At 43.9% G+C, this 18,892-nt stretch overlaps 1 protein-coding gene across 2 annotated transcripts in view; it reads right to left on the reverse strand.

Annotated features, from left to right (window-relative positions):
* Nucleotides 1–252: 252 nt before the first annotated feature.
* Nucleotides 253–18,892, reverse strand: part of SMC1A (structural maintenance of chromosomes 1A) — a 47,002-nt gene continuing 28,362 nt past the window's right edge. Inside the window, exons 20-26 of one of the 2 annotated variants that reach the window (XM_013976542.2) lie at nucleotides 15,794–15,950; nucleotides 15,244–15,398; nucleotides 14,981–15,132; nucleotides 13,789–13,858; nucleotides 13,389–13,499; nucleotides 1,471–1,605; nucleotides 253–861 (exon numbers count right to left, since the gene is read on the reverse strand). In XM_013976542.2, coding sequence (XP_013831996.1) covers nucleotides 709–861; nucleotides 1,471–1,605; nucleotides 13,389–13,499; nucleotides 13,789–13,858; nucleotides 14,981–15,132; nucleotides 15,244–15,398; nucleotides 15,794–15,950 — 933 coding nt within the window. In that variant the 3' untranslated portion in view covers nucleotides 253–708. Of the gene's footprint in view, nucleotides 862–1,470; nucleotides 1,606–7,056; nucleotides 12,966–13,388; nucleotides 13,500–13,788; nucleotides 13,859–14,980; nucleotides 15,133–15,243; nucleotides 15,399–15,793; nucleotides 15,951–18,892 lie in introns of those variants that run through there. The other variant, XM_005700868.3, reaches the window with a different exon arrangement.

Here is an 18,892-nt window from a genome sequence, read left to right on the forward strand (position 1 = left end):
GTCTCTCATTGAGACTCACACGAAGAGGAATCCCTCCAAACAGGATGAAGATTTAAATACTAGGCAGCCAATAGAGTTCACTCCTTTGGTTATCCAGCATATATCTTTCATCTCAGATTTACTCTAAAAATATGCTTTCACAATATAGTGCCTCATATAAGCAAAAAATGCACATTCCTTCTCTAAAGGGAGACAGCAACAACATAAGTTATAATGCTTTCATGTGCAAGCAATATAAAACCCAACTCAAACTGGCTTAAATAATAAATGCAATTTATTGGCTCACTTAACTGACAAGTCCATAGGCAGGGAAGACTTCAGGCCCGGTATGATCAGGAATATGGATCCATTTCTCTGTAATTCTCTTGGCACTGCCTTCTCCATTTGTCAGCTCCATTCTCAGGTAAGCCTTCCACATGCTCAAAAGGTGGCTAACAGCAATCAGACTACATACTTCTTTGTCCAAGGGAAGACAGCTATGTCTTCCCTCAAAATCTGAACAAAAAGCTTCAGTGATTGGATCATCTCTGAACCAATCATCACTGTGATAACGTGGGAGATTACTCAGATTGGTTTATATCATAAAGCTCTATACCTAGAGCTGGCAATGGGGTCAATTCCACTCAAATTGCACAGCTGTTAATACAATGGGGGAGGAGAGGAATGGATGGTGGAGAACAACTACAAAGGCCACTACAAAGGAGTAAACTAACAAAGAGGAAGATATAAGGTCCAGGAAAGATTGGGTCCAACCCAGAAGAGTAATGAAGGGACGTCCCAGGATGACAGTTGTGCTGCAGGCCTACAGAGCAACCAGTCCAAATTGGAGCAGGAAGACGGAGGGCTCCAGGAGGAAGGTATCTGGGGAAAAAGGGGATTCAAATGATTTTACACTTTCCTTAAGAATTTGGAACAACTTAAGAAGGAGATAAAGTCAGACAACGCAAGGAAAAAAGAAAGGCAATTAGAAACTCCAGGAAAAAACAAAAACTGTATAAGAAAAGAAACGTAATCCTAGGACACTGGAGCATTAGGAACAACATTTACATAATCATAACAACATAAACACTTTATTGACTTTAAACCTTTTAGAATGACCTGTTAGCAAAGTATGGATGATTTAATTTTGGTTATCGAACAGAATATAAATATTATTAATCTTGTTAATATAAAAACATAAATGAGAGAAGTTGAGAGATTGAAAGAGGGAATATAAATCTATTATTTAAAGGTACAAAGGTAAGAAATAGAGGACATATAATTAATGACATGTCTTATATTGGGGGCATGGGAGGAGAGCAGTAGGTGGTAATAGCAGCAGGAAATAACAGATAATGTCTAAAAGTGGTAAGTTGATAAATAGAAAAAAATTGTATATTATTCAAAGATATGAAGATTATTATCAGAAAAGTAAAAAATAAACAGTTATAAGTAGACTAGTAGATTTCTAGGACAAGATGGCAGACTTACCACATGTTTATCTCCATTCCCACCTGAAACCTTGCTAAAATAATAGTAAAGGAATAAAAAAAAAAGTATAAAAACACAATGATGAAGAGAATGTCCGTCAGGAGCAGGTCCATCAGCAAAAGAGATTCCAAATGTCTGGAAGATAGGAAGAAAATGGAGGATTGATGACTGATGAAGCATGGCAGAGGAAGCCACAGCCTGGAGTATGCATGGAGGTGATGCCACTGAGGAGGAGTTGATCTTTCTGTGGAGTAGCCTGGAGTGTCTTGGGTCTTAACAAAGCCAGGTATGATATAGAGTATGAGTGAGATGTTGGTCTGAAAACAGGGTGATAAATTGGGAAGCTGTATACTGAACTGTTAACCCAACCCTCTGTGTACAATTCACAGTAGCCAGGCATCTACCCATTAGGCAAAACCAGACATTTCATCTCTAAGGCAACTGAACAAGCTCAGAGAAAGATCTTTATGTTTTGGTGCAGCATAGTAGTCAGCTATTTTCCAATCATTCTAAAGGTAAGCCACCAGTCACCTAGCCCTGTACCCCATACACAGAGCTTTGAATCCAATTTTATTGCTGTGTTCTTAAATATGAGCAAACCACTATACATTACCAGGGATCTGAGAAAAGATTACACATTGAAAGAGACCACAATAAGCAAATGGGGGAAAAACAAATCCCAAAGGAAATAAATATTTCAAAGAACACAATGATATATAAAAATACCTCTATTACTCTAAGAGAGATTCAAGATAATAGTAGATCCATTAAACAAGTACAGGATGATATAAGGAAAGATAACATGAATGGATATTTGGAAATTGTAAAATATGATTGGTAAAATGAAGAGAAATGCAGGGCTTTCCTGGTGGTCCAGTGGTTAAGAATCTGCCTGCCAATGCAGGGGTCACAGATTCCATCCCTAGTCCGGGAAGATTCCACATGCTGCGTAGCAACCAAGCCTGTGCGCCAAAATTGCCAAGCCTGTGCTCTAGACCCAGTGAACCACAACTACTGAACCCATGTGCCTAGAGAAGCCTGTGCATCACAACTAGAGAGCAGCCCCCACCTACAACAACTAGAGGAAGCCCACGTGGGACAACAAAGACCCAATGCAAGAAGGAAGAAAGAGGGAAAGAAAAGAAGGAAGGAAGAAGAAGGGAAGAAAAGAAATGCAAGAGAAGAGTTGGAAAATAAAGTTAAATCTTCTTCCAGAAAGTAAACAAAAACAAAGGGAGAGAGAAAACTAGGAAGGGGAGAGGGAAGGAGGTAGGAGGTGTGGCAGCAGTAGATGGAACAGATAAAAATACAAAAGATCAATTCAGAAAGTCTAACATTCCACTTTAATGAGTTCCAGGAGAGAACAACAAAAACAGAAAAGAGAAACGTACCAAATAATTTTATCAAAGAATATGAGAATTTTCCAGAATTAAAGAATTTCAAAATGAAGAGGTCTATCCAATGACCAATGCAATGAATGACAAATCCCCAAACTTAAACACATAATTAGGAAATTTTAAAACACCACACACAGTTTTCAAAAACTTACTATTTAAAGAGGGGAGTAATGGAGTAGAAGTACTTTTCCCTATTCCTCTCCCCAAGTACAGCTAAAATCCTGGGACATTATATATAAACATAAGACTGAGAAGTGGAGAGAAGGCAAACCTGCTGAGGGCCTCAGTAGCAGAGGAGCAACGTGGTGGTGATTTCTTTCAGTTTCCTTTTTACCTCACATATCCTAGACTTGGTGCTGGATAAGATGGTAATTAGATAATAACCATTCTACTCCAGCCAAACACCACAGGAAAAACTGTAGTCCCACCAGCAAAGGCCAAGTAGGGAGCTTAGGCTTCTACCTTTGCTGGCTATAAAGAGTAACTCTTCCCCTCCTCACTGGGGTAGTGTTTGGGAAGGCTGAGTGGGGAGCCAGAACTTCCACCCTCATCTAAGAGTAATGAGGAAACCCTCTCTCTGGGGTATGAACAGACACTGAGTGGGGATACTGGACTTCCATGTCCAACTGATAGTAACAAGTCAGTGTCTCCTCTTTCACTGCTGGAACAGTGTCTGAGGAGGCAAGGTAAAACAAGATATTTAAGTAATCCTCATATTTAACCCAATACCCCAAATCCCCAGGTTTCAACTGAAAATCACTCATCATACCAAGAACCAAGAAAACCTCAATTTGAATGAGAAGACACTCAATAGACTCAACACCATGATGACAGATATGTTAAAAATCATCTGACAAGGGTTTTTACGGAGCCCCATCATAAAAATGCTTTAATGGACAATAAGGAATATGCTTAAAACAAGTGAAAAAATACAAATTGTCAGTAAAGAAATAGAAGATATAAAGAAGAATCAAATGGAAATTGTAGAACTGAAAAATACAATAACCCAAACAAAATGGATGGATGGCAAAAATGGAGGGGACAGAGGAGATAATCAGTTAACTGGAATATAGAACAACAGAAATTACCCAGTCTAGAAAAAGAGAGAAAATAGACTAGGAAAAAAGTGAACAGAGCTCAGGGACCTGTGACACTATAAGAAAAAAATCTAACATTCATGTCTTTGAGGTCCCAGAAAGACAGAACAAATAAATGTGTTAATATTTACATAAGAGCAATGAAACTTCAAAGTTCTGTGGGAAAATGGTTTTGAATCTCAAACTTTAGGGGACATCCCTGGCGATCCAGTGGTTAAGACTCTGTGCTTTCACTGCAGGGAGCATGAGTTCAATCCGTGGTCAGGGAACTAATATCCTAACATCCTGCGAATGCCTCAAGGTACAGCCACAAAACCACAATCAATCAAGCAAGCAAACAAAAAAAGCCCACAAGAAATGAAACTTTGTATCCAAGCATAAGAATGGAATACAGTATCCAGGAAGTCTATCTCTTATACAACCTTTCTGAGAAGTTACTTGAGGATGTATACCATCAAAACAATGGGAACCACCAGTAAAGTCATATAACCAAGGAAAGCTGCAAAGGAAAGTTCCAAAATGACAGTCATGCATCAGGCCTGGAGAACAACTAGTCCAGATTTGAGAAAGGGATGGAGGGTTCCAAGAAGAGGGTCTTTTTTGTTTGGGGGGCGGTAGACTTGATGTACCTAATGCAATAGAGATTTTTGAAAAAAAAAATGGAAAATATGAAAAAAGTAAAATAGTAAAAGAGAAACAGAATTAGAAACTTCCAAAAAAACGAAAAATTGCTACAAGGAAAAAATTATAAAAGTACATCGATTGGCTCTGCAATGAACAATATTTACAGTCATGTTAATAACTGTTTATTGCTTTTAAACTTCTAGGATCAAACTAAAGACAACACACACAGAAAAAGCCTTAATCTGATTACAGAATAGAATTCAATGTTACCAACTTTGATATATAAAAGACCAGATGACAGAAGTTGAGAGGTTGAACAGCGGGGAAGAAGGCAAATAGGAAAGGTATTCTCATCTAACAAAGTTCTGGTTCAGAAAAATGGTCTCTCACTCATGGAACAAGGAATCACAGTGTTGCTTAAATTCAGAAAAGTTATCTAATAGAGAAACTAAATCATATTAAAAACAGGAAGGACAAGAGTCGAACTTAGTGTAAATTATCTAAATCCTCATCTGTCATAGCAGGATATAAAAGACACATCATATAGCTTATTATTTAGAAGTAGGGATAACAATCAGAAGAAATAATGAAAAGTGGATGCTAATAACAAGATGGTAGATGTCCAACTCTTTGTGACCCCATGGACTATACAGCCCATGGAATTCTCCAAGCCAGAATACTGGAGTGGGTAGCCATTCCCTTCTCCAGGAGATCTTCCCAACCCAGGGCTCAAACCCAGGGCTCCCACATTGCAGGTGGATTCTTTACCAGCTGAGCCACAAGGAAAGATCAAGAATACTGGAGTGGGTAGCCCATCCCTTCTCCAGGGTATCTTCCTGACCCAGGAATTGAACCGAGGTCTCCTGCATTGCAGGCAGATTCTTTACCAACTGTGCTATCATGCAGGGAAACCCCTCAGAAAAGTTATTTAACAGAGAAACTAAATCATATTAGAAGCAGGAAGGACAAGAGTTGAACTTGGTGTAAATTATCTAAATCCTTATCTGTCATAGCAGGACATGAAAGACACATCACATGGAATACTATTTAGATATGGAAATAACAATCAGAAGAAATAACTAAAAGTGGATGCTAATAACAAGATGGTAGAGTAGGGATGGGGGCACATGTGTGTCAGTACTTTTTTGGTACTGGTTTATTGATTTGTTTTCTGAACATTGTATATGCATTACTTCTCTTTTAAAATGAACACATATTTAAAATTAATTTTTAAAAACAGAAAAAGGACATTCCTGCCCACCACTTACTCCCTCCCCCCAAATCCCCTTGTTCCTGGCAGACCTAATGGTAACAGAATATAAAAATCTTTGAGAAACCTTACAGTCTCCTTTCCTACCTCTCCCCTTAAAGGTAGCTTTATTGCAGTCAAACTGGAATATTCATTAACCCAGACTTGCCATACTTGCTTGGAAATATTACTCCTTATCTCCATTAGTTGGAATCTTCCCTATTGTTCAAAGCTTAGCTCAAATTCCACCTCCTCCAAAGTCTTCCTTAGTCCACTGGCAGAACTTTCTCCCTTCTCACTAACTCCTGAGTATTCATTCATGCCTCTATGACACATGCATGTTCTCTACTCATATGTTATTTATGTCAATGTTTCATGCCCCCAACCATCCTTCATACCAGCTATTAGAGTCATCTTCCTAAAATACCGATCTGTCACTTCTCTGCTTCAAACCCTTCTTCGGTTTCCTATTGCCCATAGAATGAAAGCTAAGTGTGATTGCCTGGCTTCCACTTCTTCCACTGGTCCCCCCAAAACCCATGTGCTTTCACACTATGTATCTTTCTTAAGCAATTCTTTCGTTGGCAATATTCTTTCCTCCTTTTCTACATGGTAAACAGAAATTCTTCCTTCAAGTGCTCCCTTCTCTATTAAGGCTCTCCTGAAAATACCCTCCATCCCACCCCACCCCCACCCCACCCCAGGAAGAACCACCTAATGGTCACGTTCTCTACTCTGCCTCATCTACACTTGTCAGTTCTTTTGTCACAGTTGATGCACATATCTGCTTAATTATCTGAGCCCTCAGGTAAACTGAATTCCTGGAGTATAGGGAATATATTTTATCTCCAGAACCAAGCACAGGGCTTGACATGCTGCAGGAGCTCAATATATGCTTGCTGAATGAATGGATGGCAAAGTGATGACTAAGTGAATACTGGAAAGAACTAATGAGCAAATGCTTATACTACTGCATGAATGATAAGTGAATGAATGAGTTATCCAGAAGTAATGAATAAATGAATGACTGGATGAGGAAAAGCAGCCAATGAGTAAGTGAATGAAAAGTTCCTGTGCCAGGAGGGTGTGAGAGAAGAATGAATTTCCACCTGTGTCTTGGTTCAAACCTACCTGTAAGATCTTCTGCCCTATTCTCCACCCATCTAAAGTACACACCAGTGTTAACCTTTTTTAGATTATAAGGAACAGACACACTCAGCTTAGTGATGGAGATTTATTGAAGCATTCACAGGGAAATAAGGAAGACAAAAACAGCTACACAGGCAGCCTCACAGAACAGAAACTTGAAAATGGTTTATGATCCAAAGCAGCGCTAGAGCCTGGCTTATCTTGTCACCCCCTCAGCTGCAGGCATCTGTTGCTCCCTTCTCTAGTGCTTCTCAAAATGGTGACTCAACTTCTTTCTGGCAGTGTTTATACTCCTCCTACTGCTACTGACTACCTTCTCTCTGCTCCCCTCCACGCCAGCCAGTGGCCTTCAGGGCACAGCTTCTGGGCCTCCTGGCTCCTGCAGCTTCAGCTTCAATTAATCGGGGGCTTCTCTGTGCTGTAATTTCTGCTTGCCTGGTCTATCCTGCCTCTTTGATTCTTGCTGCCTCACTGCCACAAGGTTGCAGCTACCTTGGGGCTCTTGCAGTCTCATTTCTTCTGCTGCCTCATGGATCTTGTCTGTTCAAGCCTTCTGCTGCTTCATGGATCTCACAGATTCAGGGTTTTGTCTCATGGTTTCTGTTCCTCTAGGCTACTGCTACATCGTGGCTCCTATTGCTTCATGGCTTCTGTGTCCTTTTGGCCCATTGTCTTGCTGCTTCATGGCTTCTGCTACCTGTGGCCCCACATTCTCACATGCCTCATGGTTTTTGCAGCTTTCTCCTTGTTTTTGCTTTTCAGTTTCTGACATTCTTCATCCACCACGTCTGCCTTGCTAAATTCTAATTGTTCATTTCTTCTGAATGCCTCACTTTCAGCCTCCCTGAAAAAGGATCTGATTGTTTCATACATTTGCCATCTCATACAGGCCATGGCTAGGAGGTAGAGTTCTTACATCAGTCTACCTAATAGGCCATCATCCAGCTTAGAGACTGGCTGTCCATGAGTAAGATACTATCCCAACTTTGTCATCTGTGGCCAGGATTGTGAGGTCACATGGTACAGAGCATGGCAACTCATGCTTAAGAAACCCCTTAAAAGGGACTGTGGGCATGGCAGGTCTGCTGAGGGCTTCCAAAAGGGAGCAGTGTAACTGGCAAGCTTCTTGTTCGCCTGTCCAGTACCAGTGACTTTCAAAAGCCAACCTTCTCCTTGGCCTTTTCTGCCTGTTCTGATCTGCAATGGGAGAAATCAAGGCTCTAGGGGCAATGTGGAAAGGGAACTTAGGTTCCAGTTCTGGCTCCTACATTTCCTAGTAGTGGGGCCTTAGGCAAGTTTCTTCTTAGGGGACTGGACGAAGTCTGTAGGTTCCCTTACAGGTCTGGTGTTGTTGAGTATCTCCCTTTAGGTTACTGTATAAGGGATGTAAGTCTTATCTGGGGAAGCCCTCAAAAACATCTGAGGTAGGGAAGAGGGAGTCAAGAGTCCCACCTTGGAAGGGCACAGGAGGTGCTTAGCCAAGATTTATTGAACTCAGTGAATGAATCAATGGCTGGGGAGGAGGGGGAGACCACACAGCACACACAGAATGCTTACTTAACTTGAGGAATTTCAATTGCTGAGGAGGCTGGAGGGAGATTCTGATTCAGATAGATGATGAAAGAGAATGATTGGGACAGAGTAGGAATCTTGGCTATTAACAAGCATCCATTCTATCCTCCCAGTCACACTTCACATCCAATAATCAGTCACCAAGTCTGCTTCACCTCTTCCTTTAATGGCTCACACCTTATCATCTCCAATCCAGTCCCACTGCCCTTGCCCTTCAGTAGACTAGTATTTTCAATAGTTCCCTAACTAATATGTCTCCACTTTCTCCTTCACACATGCATTCATTCATTCAAAAACTATTTTTTGGATGTCTATTTGGGGTCAGGCACTGTGCTTTTTGCTGGGTGTATACTAGTAGCAAGATAGCCCCACCCCCATGGGGCTTATAGCTTATTTGGAGAGATAAAACAGGCAAATATAAAAGTGTGAGAATTGAACTGGGAAACTAAGGAAGCATATAGTTTGAGCATCTAACCTAATCTGCTTTCACACTGGCTAGCCAGAAAGGGGCTTGTTTCTTATCTAGTCTCCTCTGCTGTCTCCAACCCACAGTTCCCAAACCTGGCTGCACCCTAGTTACATCCTCACATTTATAAGCTCTCCAGATCCTGAGGCCCCTACCCAGTTATGGAAACTGAATTTTTAGGTGGTGGTAGGGGGATGTCATCCAGGATGCACCATGTGTTTCTGGTATACAGCCAGTGAGGGAACCAAACTGTTCTATGAGGTAAGTCTGTTCTATAGCCAGGCTCTTACGACTCTCTTCAAATCTGGTTCCTGACTACCTCTCCACCTTCACTTCTTGCTACTTTTCCCCAGCCCAGGAAACCTTATGGCTCAGTATTTCTGAACTGGTGGGCTGTTTCTTGACCACAGGTCTTGTGCATACTGTTCCCACTACCTGGAAATCCCTTCCAACTCAACTGGCTAATTCCTACCAGCCCTTTGAGACTCAGCTCAGGTTTCACCCCTAGACTAGAGGATGTCTCCCCTGAACCTCTACCTAAGCCAGATGCCCTTCCTATATCCATGCTCCTGTCACAGCGCTGATCACATTGGTTTATGAATTGCCTCCCCAACTAGACACTGAACTCCTTAAGGACAGGATAAAGATTTGGTTCATGTTTGTGTCCCCAGACTAAGGCCACTAGGTCCAGAACATAAGGGAGTCAACCCAGTGTCCCCCAACTAGCCCTAGGGATTTCACTCAGGTCCAGCTGGCTCTTGGAAACACACGAGTGTCCGCTCTCTTCTGGGCACAGCCTGCACTGAGCATGTGTTGCCTTGTGATGATAGGAGGCACTGTGACACAAGAGAAAGCACTGGGCAAACAGAGGAGATCCTAGTTGAAGTCTAGACTCTGCAATGGAACCACTGGGATCTCAAGACAAGTCATCTCACCTCTCTGAGCCTCAGGATTTAAATCCTTTGTAGCACTTTTGTTCCCATGTACCAGGGCCTTAGCCTGAGGCAGTTACCCAGATTATCATCCACACCTACTAAATTAGATTTCCAGGTGTGGGACCAGAGCAAGGAGCTCCACATCCTTTGGACATGGGAGTGCAGCAAGGAACTGCTGCTTTTCATTATAAGCCCTTCTGTATTATTTTATTTTCTAACTGGTATATATATTGCTTTGATTCTTAAAAAGGAAAAAGAGGGAGTTCACTGGTGGCCTAGTGGTCAGGATTCTGGGCTTTCACTACCACGGCCCAGGTTCAATCCCTGGTTGGGGAACTGAGATCCTGCAAGCCACACAGTGCAGACAGAAAAAAAGAAAAAGAAAAAGCTTCACAGGTGATTCCAGTGAACAGCCAAGGTTGATAACCACCCTCACAATGAGAAAACACAAGACTGAATTGGAGGGCCTGGGTTCAAACCTTCACTGCTACCTGGTAGCTGGGTTACTTCACCTTCCTGGGCCTCAGTCTCCTCATCTGTAAAGTGGGAAGAATAGCAATTACTACCTTTAAAAGCCTGTGATGATCTAGATGTCAGCCAAATTGCTTTAGATATATTTCATCTTCCTTACATGGCTGCAAGGTAGGTGTATATTACCTCCTTTCCTTTGTGAGGAAACCGAGGCTCAGGGAGGTGAAATAACGGGCTCAAGTTTCTACAGATAGGATTTGAATCAGGGTGACTCCCAAATTGTGCTTTTCCACATATGCCAGCATTTCCCAAATTATGGCACACACACCACAAGTGGTATGTGATTTCTTTGGTTGAACACAGATAAATTTATTTTGTCTTGATAGTTGTCCCTTTTCATATGTATTAGAAAATACATACTTAGCACATCAAACCCATTGTTTCACGGTTATCGCTACTTAGGATGAAACTAAAGTAGATAACAATATTAGACCTAAGACAACCTCAAGAAAAATACTGGGTAAGTAGTACAGGAGGGCAATTTGGCAGTATCTATTAAAAACAAAAGTATAAATAGCCTATGACTCTGCAATTCAATTTCTAGGAATCTACCCTAGGTAAGTTTTCACACACACACACACAAATGCTCCTGCTTAGCATCCTATAAAAGCAAAAACAGAAAACAGTCTATCACATGAGAAATGGGTAAATAAAATGTGGTAGAGTCACATAATGGCAATCCACCTAACAATTACAGAGGATGAACTGCTTCTACATTTAGCAACATGCATAAATCTCAAAAATATAGCTGAGCAAAGAAAGAAAACTGCAGAATGAGTCAATATATCATCTGCATTAAACACAATATATTCAATGAATTCACATGTAAAAGTCTTAAAGTTAAGATGGATGTACAACAGACATTACAGCAATTTAGATGGGACGGGAGAATGGTAGTTGAATGACTACTATTGTTTGCAACAATCTAATTTCTTAAAAAGAAAATTCACTCATTACTTCGGTAATTACAATTGATTAAACTTTTAAAAAACAAAAATGTAGTATACAGATCAGGACAAGGTGATGGTCTGATGGTATATGTGAAGTAGCAAAGACTGATCTCATGGCAGCACACTGAGCTGCCTCTGCAACTAACAGTTATTTCCCAAAAGGAACATCACACACATTTAGCCAGGATGTGGCCCAGGCTACCTCTCCCCTACCTCCTCACAACCCAGGTTGAGATTTAGGCACTCAGTTCTATGTGATTTAAGCTACAGGGTTCCTTAGGCCCTCCACTTACCAGGTAAACCCCATCAATGCCCTGGAACTTCTCCAATAACCAGAGCATTCACCATCTCCCAAATCTGGAGGCTCCTTCTGTCCTTAACAATTGGGATCAGAAACCCTCAGGCGTTAGGCATGTGAAGACTTGTATTCTGAGGTGTTGGCACCTACTGGGCTCTAAGCAAGGATAAGGCCTCCAGTGAGGAGTTTGACATCACTAAATCCTATGAGGTAGGTAAATACTGTTAGCCCCATTTTATAAATGAGGAAACTGAGGCACAGAAAGGTCAAATGACTTGCCCAGCATCAAACTAGAAAGTAATAAAAAATGGGACTAGAATTGTCCCCAGAGCCCAGGCTCTGCTCTTAGTACCCAACCAAATCCTACCAACTTAAGGTCCAGTTCAAAAGTGACCTCCGGAAAGCCTGGAGGTGATCGTCCTCTTTTCAAATTCAAAGCACCTATACCTGATTCACCTAACCATGGGAACTCATGAACTAGCATCTTCCTAGTAGGAGGGTAGAGATCATGTCTGACTCAGTTCTGTATTCCTAGCATACAGTCTGACAAATAGGTGTTCAGTATGTGTCTGATTAACACACAAAATGAATGAAAACATGAATGAGGGCAGTTTCACGTAACTGCCTGAATCCTATGAGGTCCGGAATACTTCTGCCCAGCTCCGGGGTGCTGTCATACTAAGCTCTCTTGGAATCAAATTCAGCCTAGGCTCCTTCTAAAATGGGTCTCTATTATCTTTATTATTTTGCAAGCACACCCACATGCACACATGCAGACATATATACACACACATACATACTCACACATAAGCAAAATGCAAGGGGGCCCAGAGGACCCATGATTATGGATGATGGGAGAAGGTCTGGAAGGGAGGGAAGGGGGATGGACAGATGGCCCTGTTCAGCTCAGTTCAGCTCAGCTCACCACCTCCTTCCAGAGGCCAGGATGCTCCCTGAAACTCAGGAATTTTTGCTCCAGAACTAACATCACCTCTGTTCCTCTTCGTGCTTGATAGCAGTGCCTAAATCCCATGATTACACCAAACAGGGACAGGAAGTAGGGGAAGGTTGGGAACCAAATATCCAGAGATTGGGAGAGGGGCAGCTTAAGGATCCAGACTGGGTAGGAGGGCAGAACTACTGCTACTGCTCATTGGGGTTGGGGTTGGCATCTGGGTACTTGGTGAGGTCGAAGGTCAGGACTTTGCTGATCACACAGTCCCCTTGCTGAAGGAGGAGGGAGAAAAAGAAAAATAAAATTGTAAGGAGAGAATTAAGAGGGGTCTAGTGCCCTAGGACTGGGGAGCTTCAAACCCTCCTCCCTACATACCTGCCCAAAGCCCAGGCTCTGGTTCTCTGGGTGTGAGAAGATTTGCTCAGTCCCATGTGCCTTCTCTACCTGCCTATTTCTGTACTTTTGTCCTTTTCTCTGTCTGGGTGCCTCTGCCCTGCCTTTCTACCTGTCACCAAATCCAATGGCCCTGCCCAGCTGGGCTGGTAAGCCTCCAGGACAGGGCTCCAACAAGGCTGTTCATGAACTGAGTCCCTATGCTCCCCCACCCCCCATGCCCCTCCACTGCAGCCTTCCCTTCCTGCCCTGGGGAGTCAGGCAGGGAGTGGGGGCTGGCTCCTGAGCCAGGCCCGCCCTACCTCAGGGTAGACTCCAATGAGGCTCTCAGCCTTGGTGTAGAACTCCTCCTTGAGAGAAATGACGATGGCCTGGAAGTTGCAAGTTGACTGCTCCTTGATGTAATTTGCCACCTGTGGGAGGGGCCACCAAGCATTTAGTAGGGCTGGCTGAAGCCCTAACACTCCCTGGCTTATACAGTCAGAACCAGAGGGAGGTGGGGTAGGGTAGGGGGTGGAGGGTTGAGGGAAGAGAGGCTGAGAGGAGGCTACTGACTAGTACAGTGTGGATGACCCTCGGCCCAGCCTCCCGGGCACAGAGAACAGGCGGCAGGAACGGCTAGGGCACACTCAGGAGTTGTTCCCTGAAACCCAGCCCCGACTTGGGGGCCTCTTTCCCGGGCCCCACTTTCCTTGCACCCACCTTGCCAATGTTGGTGTTATCCAGGGCAGCATCGATCTCATCCAGGACGAAGAAAGGGGCTGGCTTGTAGCTGGGAGGGAACCAGTAGGTAAGCTGATACTGATGGGAGCAGAGGTAGGGCATGACAGCCCTAGGGCCCATCACACAGGCTGGCACCCCCTTCCGTTTCTTCAGAGACTAAAAACCCCAGGTGTGAATGTTGCCTGAGTCCCTAAAGGCCAGTATACCAACCGAACCCTCCTTTGCATCCATCTCTGCGCTCCAGGATCCCGCAGAACCAAAAGACATGGTCCTCTCTGGAGTGTCCAGGTTGGTTGAGGAGATAAAGCTGTCCTAGGCTCTGGTCATACTGACCAAGCTACCTGGAGGTTGAACCCCACCTACCCACTCACACCATGTCTCCCTGTCTCTGTGCATGTTGTACCCTCTGCCTTGGAATGCCTACTGGTCTCCCTGGCTAACTTCTACTTATCCTTTGCATTTCCTACTCAAGTGTCACCAGCCCTTGAAAGCCTTTCTTGGCCACCCACACCCTCCCAGACTGGGTTGGTGGCTCTCCTCTGTGCATCCAACAGCACACACGCTCACCCAGTTATAACATTTAGCTCACTGTTTACACATCTGGCTTCCACTAGACCATGAGCTCCTCGAGGACAGAAACCATGTCTGACTCATCTGTGTCCCTAATCCCCCAACAGGATGGTAAAGAGCAGCCATCAAGAAATGCTCACTGACTGACACTGTACAATCAAGCACTAAGTTGTAGGGGGCAGTCAGATTCAAGGACCGTTGGCATTTAGGAAGGGGAGGTCAGGGTATGCCACAGTGGTTGAAGCAGGCTTCCTAGAGGAACAGGAGGAGGAGAATGCAATGTGAAGGGGTGGTAGGTGACGGTCAAGCTAGATTTGCATGAAAAGAAAGGGCTTATGAGCCAGCAACCATGTGAGCAAAAGCTTGGAGGTGGGACTGAATACATGCAGGGGAGGGCATGCAGAATGGATGACGGTGGATTGGGAAGATAAGTCCAGGAAACCAAGGACAGATATGCTGCAGCAGGTAGGGAAACAGATGCAATCCAGAGTCCACCAGATCATCTTCACCTCTGCAGATCTATGCATATCCTTGGACCCCAGAGCCTCTGGTGGCCTCAGCACAGTCTCCACCAACTGCCCTGCAGGGGGCACAGCCTTACCTGTGGATGGCAAAGAGCAGGGCCAGAGCTGCAACTGTTTTCTCGCCCCCTGACAAGTTGTCCATGGGTCGGAAGCGTTTGCCAGGAGCCACACAGTTGTAGTTTATGCCATCCAAGTAGGGCTCCTCAGGGTTCTCAGGGCCCAGGAACGCCTAGGGGGAAAGGAGATGGGTCAGGTCTAGATGGGAATGAGGACAGGAAGCCTAGAGGGACGGTCAAATGAGGATGGGTAAGGGTCATTTGGGCAAGGGGCTCCAGCCTACCTGAGCACTGCTGTTACGAGACAGGGCCTTGTAGATCTCATCAATGTTGGTGGCCACCGATTCAAAACAGGCATTGAAGCGGTCAAAGCGTTCCTTCTTGATCTGTTCAAATGCCTGCTTGGCCTTCTTGGCTCGCTTTCGGGCTGCCTCAAATTCTACCACAAGAGAAAGACAGGTGACCTCTCAGTACCCAGGCTCTGCCAAGGCTGAGATCCATACTCTGGCGAAAACAAGTGACTATACACAGAGCAGGGACATCCCACAGGGAGAGGAATGCCTGGGGAGGGGCCCAGGAAGACAATTCCACAATCACCTGTGTCCAGTGGGCTGGTCACATGCTGTGTGACCTTAGGCAGGTCATTCTTTCTCTAAACCTCAGCAGTTCTCTACTCTAAAGCAGATGTAATAATTCCCTACTACTTAGGGCTCTTGGGAGTTTTGAGTAAGAAAGCATGTAAGAACAGGAGCTGTTGGTATGTACAATAGGCCCCTGCCATACCTCCAGACTCCTGCCTTCATCTTAGGCCTGAGTAAAAGAAGAAACTCTTACCGTCTGAGGTCTCTTGGAACTTGTCTCGGACACTTTCCAGCTTTTCCATGGCCTTCATGTTGGGGGCAGCAATACGCTGGAGCACACTCTGCTGCTCATTCAGCTTCTGCTGCAGCGTGTTCATCTCCTGCTTGATTTCCTCCTCAGCCTGGGCATCCTGCAAAGCCCAGGCCCAGCAGCATTAAGAAGGGCCAGGCCCCTACAGAGATACCTGATCCAGTGGGGGCCTGCTCCCATGCAGAAGGCAGGTTCTTTTTCCCAACCCTGCTGCTCTCATCAGATCCTGACCAAAGTAACCATTTCCCACTGTCCCTAGAAATTACAGGCTCACGTCACTTTCCTCATCTGTAGCCCTTCCCCTTTGGACTGCAAGGAGACCAAACCAGTCAATGCTAAAGAAAATTAACTCTGAGCATTCACTGGAAAGACTGATGCTGAAGCTGAGGCTCCCATAATTTGGCCACCTGATGTGAAGAGCTGACTTATTGGAAAAAATCCTGATGCTGGGAAAAATAGAAGGCAGGAGGAGAAGGGGATGACAGAGGACAAGATGGCATCACTGACTCACTGGGTGTGAGTTTGAACAAGCTCCGGGAGATGGTGAAGGACAAGGAAGCCTGGTGTGCTGCAATCCGTGGGGACACAAAGGAGTCGGACACAACCGAGCATCTGAACAATAATAAAGCCCTTCCCCCAGGCCCTGTCAGCCTCTCCATCTCTCAGCTGATGGTGCCCCTCTCCGGCTCTCAGCCAAGGTCATGAGCGAGCACCATCTCAGGGTGACCTACAGGCTCCCACACAGGCTCATCTACAGCTGTACAATGAATACGACAATGCATATTTTCTGCTCAGATCACTACACCTGAGCAAATTCCACTTGAACTTGGTTTTAAGTCTTATGGATACTGCAATGCATATCTGGGCTTGTGCCTTTCTGTCACTTTTAGTCAATAAATATTACTAAATGCCTTCCAACACCAGGCACTGGCCCCTCTTATCTCGTGAGCCTGGGCTCCTGTACTCATAGAGCTCATGGAGTAACAGAGGAATGTATATAAGTAAACAATCTCATATAGTGAATAACCAAACAATCACAAACAGATGGTGATGGGTCAGCACACAAGTGCACTTACTCAGATACGGGCTAGGGAAGGCTTTCAGGAATATTTTTAAGCTCAGGCCTATAGGATGAATGGTGAGAATGGAGAGAAAGAATAGTCTTCTATGCACATATCACATGCAAAGCCAGGGTTTATCCATGGTTCGTTCAAGGAAATGAAAGCAATTCAAAAGAGTAACCAACTTTAATGAACTTCAAAAACCAAACAGGAATTCCCTGGTGGTCCAGTGGTTAGGATTTGGTGTTTTCATTGCTGGAGCCTGGGTTCAATACCTGATCAGGGAATTAAGATTCTGCAAACCAAGCGGTGCAGGGAAAAAAAAATAAGTGCCAAATAAAGGGCAATTCAACATGGCAACAGTAGCAACTGTTGTGTGTATGTGTGTGTGTGTGTATGTGCGTGCATGTACACTAGACAGAGGCAAGGCTGGAGGCACATGAAGAAGCCCAATGATAAAAGTGTCTTTTATGCCTTGTAAGAAATTTGGGCTTTATCGTAGGTGAGGTGCCACCGAATGACTTCAAGCACAGGAAGGATGGACACACACACACACACACACACACACACACACACACACACACACACATTTTTGAAGAAAAGCCTTTTTGAACATCCCTCTCTATATATATTGCTATGGAGTGATTCATGGATTCAGTAGAAATAAAATATGAAAGGTACACAACAGAATGCTATCTTTTATCTAAGAGAGAGAATGTGAATATATTTGCATATAAGTATGTTTGTATTTTAAACATACAACAACAAAACGATAATCCAAAAACTAAAATGGTCACACATAGAGGGAAATGAAGTTAGACAAGAAAAGAAAACTAAACTTCTCTTCACATACTTTGTATTATACTTCTGGATTTAGAATCAAATGACGAATTTACATAATTATAAAACAAAATTAAGATGAATCAAAATGTGAAAGCCACTGGGTTAAAAAAGAAATATTAGGGGAACAAGATATTCACAAGATGCCAAAAAGTCACCCTAAAGATTCCTTATTACTTACAATGGTAAAAGTGTATGCTTAGTATTGAGAAATCTGGCAATAGATACCTTAACTGAGGCTCAAACTTAGCATCATGCATAGCAGGACACTGACACGTGCCTCCAGCAATATAAAGTACACAGTAGGCAATTTCCTGGTGGTCTAGTGATTAGGACTCAGCACTTTCACTGGCGTGGCCCAGGTTCAATCCCTGGTCAGGGAACTAAGATTCTGCAAATCACTCAGCACAGCCGGAGGCAGGGATGGGGCTGGGGGATAGTATGCAGTGAAATGTTCTTGCAAAAAAATTACTTAACACAAACGTATCAAGCCTCTAAAACAGTTCAAACTTCCAATTTATAGGAAATACAAGGTTAGGAAGAACAGATCATAGCATCCAGTCCCATCACTTCATGGCAAACAGATGGAGAAACAGTGGAAACAGTGGCTGATTTTTATTTTTCTGGGCTCCAAAATCACTGCAGATGGTGACTGCAGCCATGAAATTAAAAGATGTTTGCTCCCTGGAAGGAAAGTTATGACTAACCTAGAAAGAAAGTGGAGTCGCTCAGTCGTGTTCAACTCTTTGTGACCCCATGGACTGCAGCCCACCAGGCTCCTCCATCCATGGGATTTTCCAGGCAAGAGTACTGGAGTGGGCTGCCATTTCCTTCTCTAGGGGATCTTCCCGATCCAGGGATCGAACCCGGGTCTCCCCACATTGTAGACAGATGCTCTACCATCTGAGCCACCAGGGAAGTCCTAGATAGCATGTTAAAAAGCAGAGACATTACTTTGCCAACAAAGGTCCATCTAGTCAAGGCTATGGTTTTTCCAGTAGTCATGTATGGATGTGAGAGTTGGACTATAAAGAAAGCTGAGTGCCAAAGAATTGATGCTTTTGAACTATGGTGTTGGAGAAGAAACTTGAGAATCCCTTGGACTGCAAGGAGATCCAACCAGTCCATCCTAAAGGAAATC

The sequence above is a fragment of the Capra hircus genome (genome assembly GCF_001704415.2).
Source record: "Capra hircus breed San Clemente chromosome X unlocalized genomic scaffold, ASM170441v1, whole genome shotgun sequence".
NCBI classification, from domain to species: Eukaryota; Metazoa; Chordata; class Mammalia; order Artiodactyla; family Bovidae; genus Capra; species Capra hircus.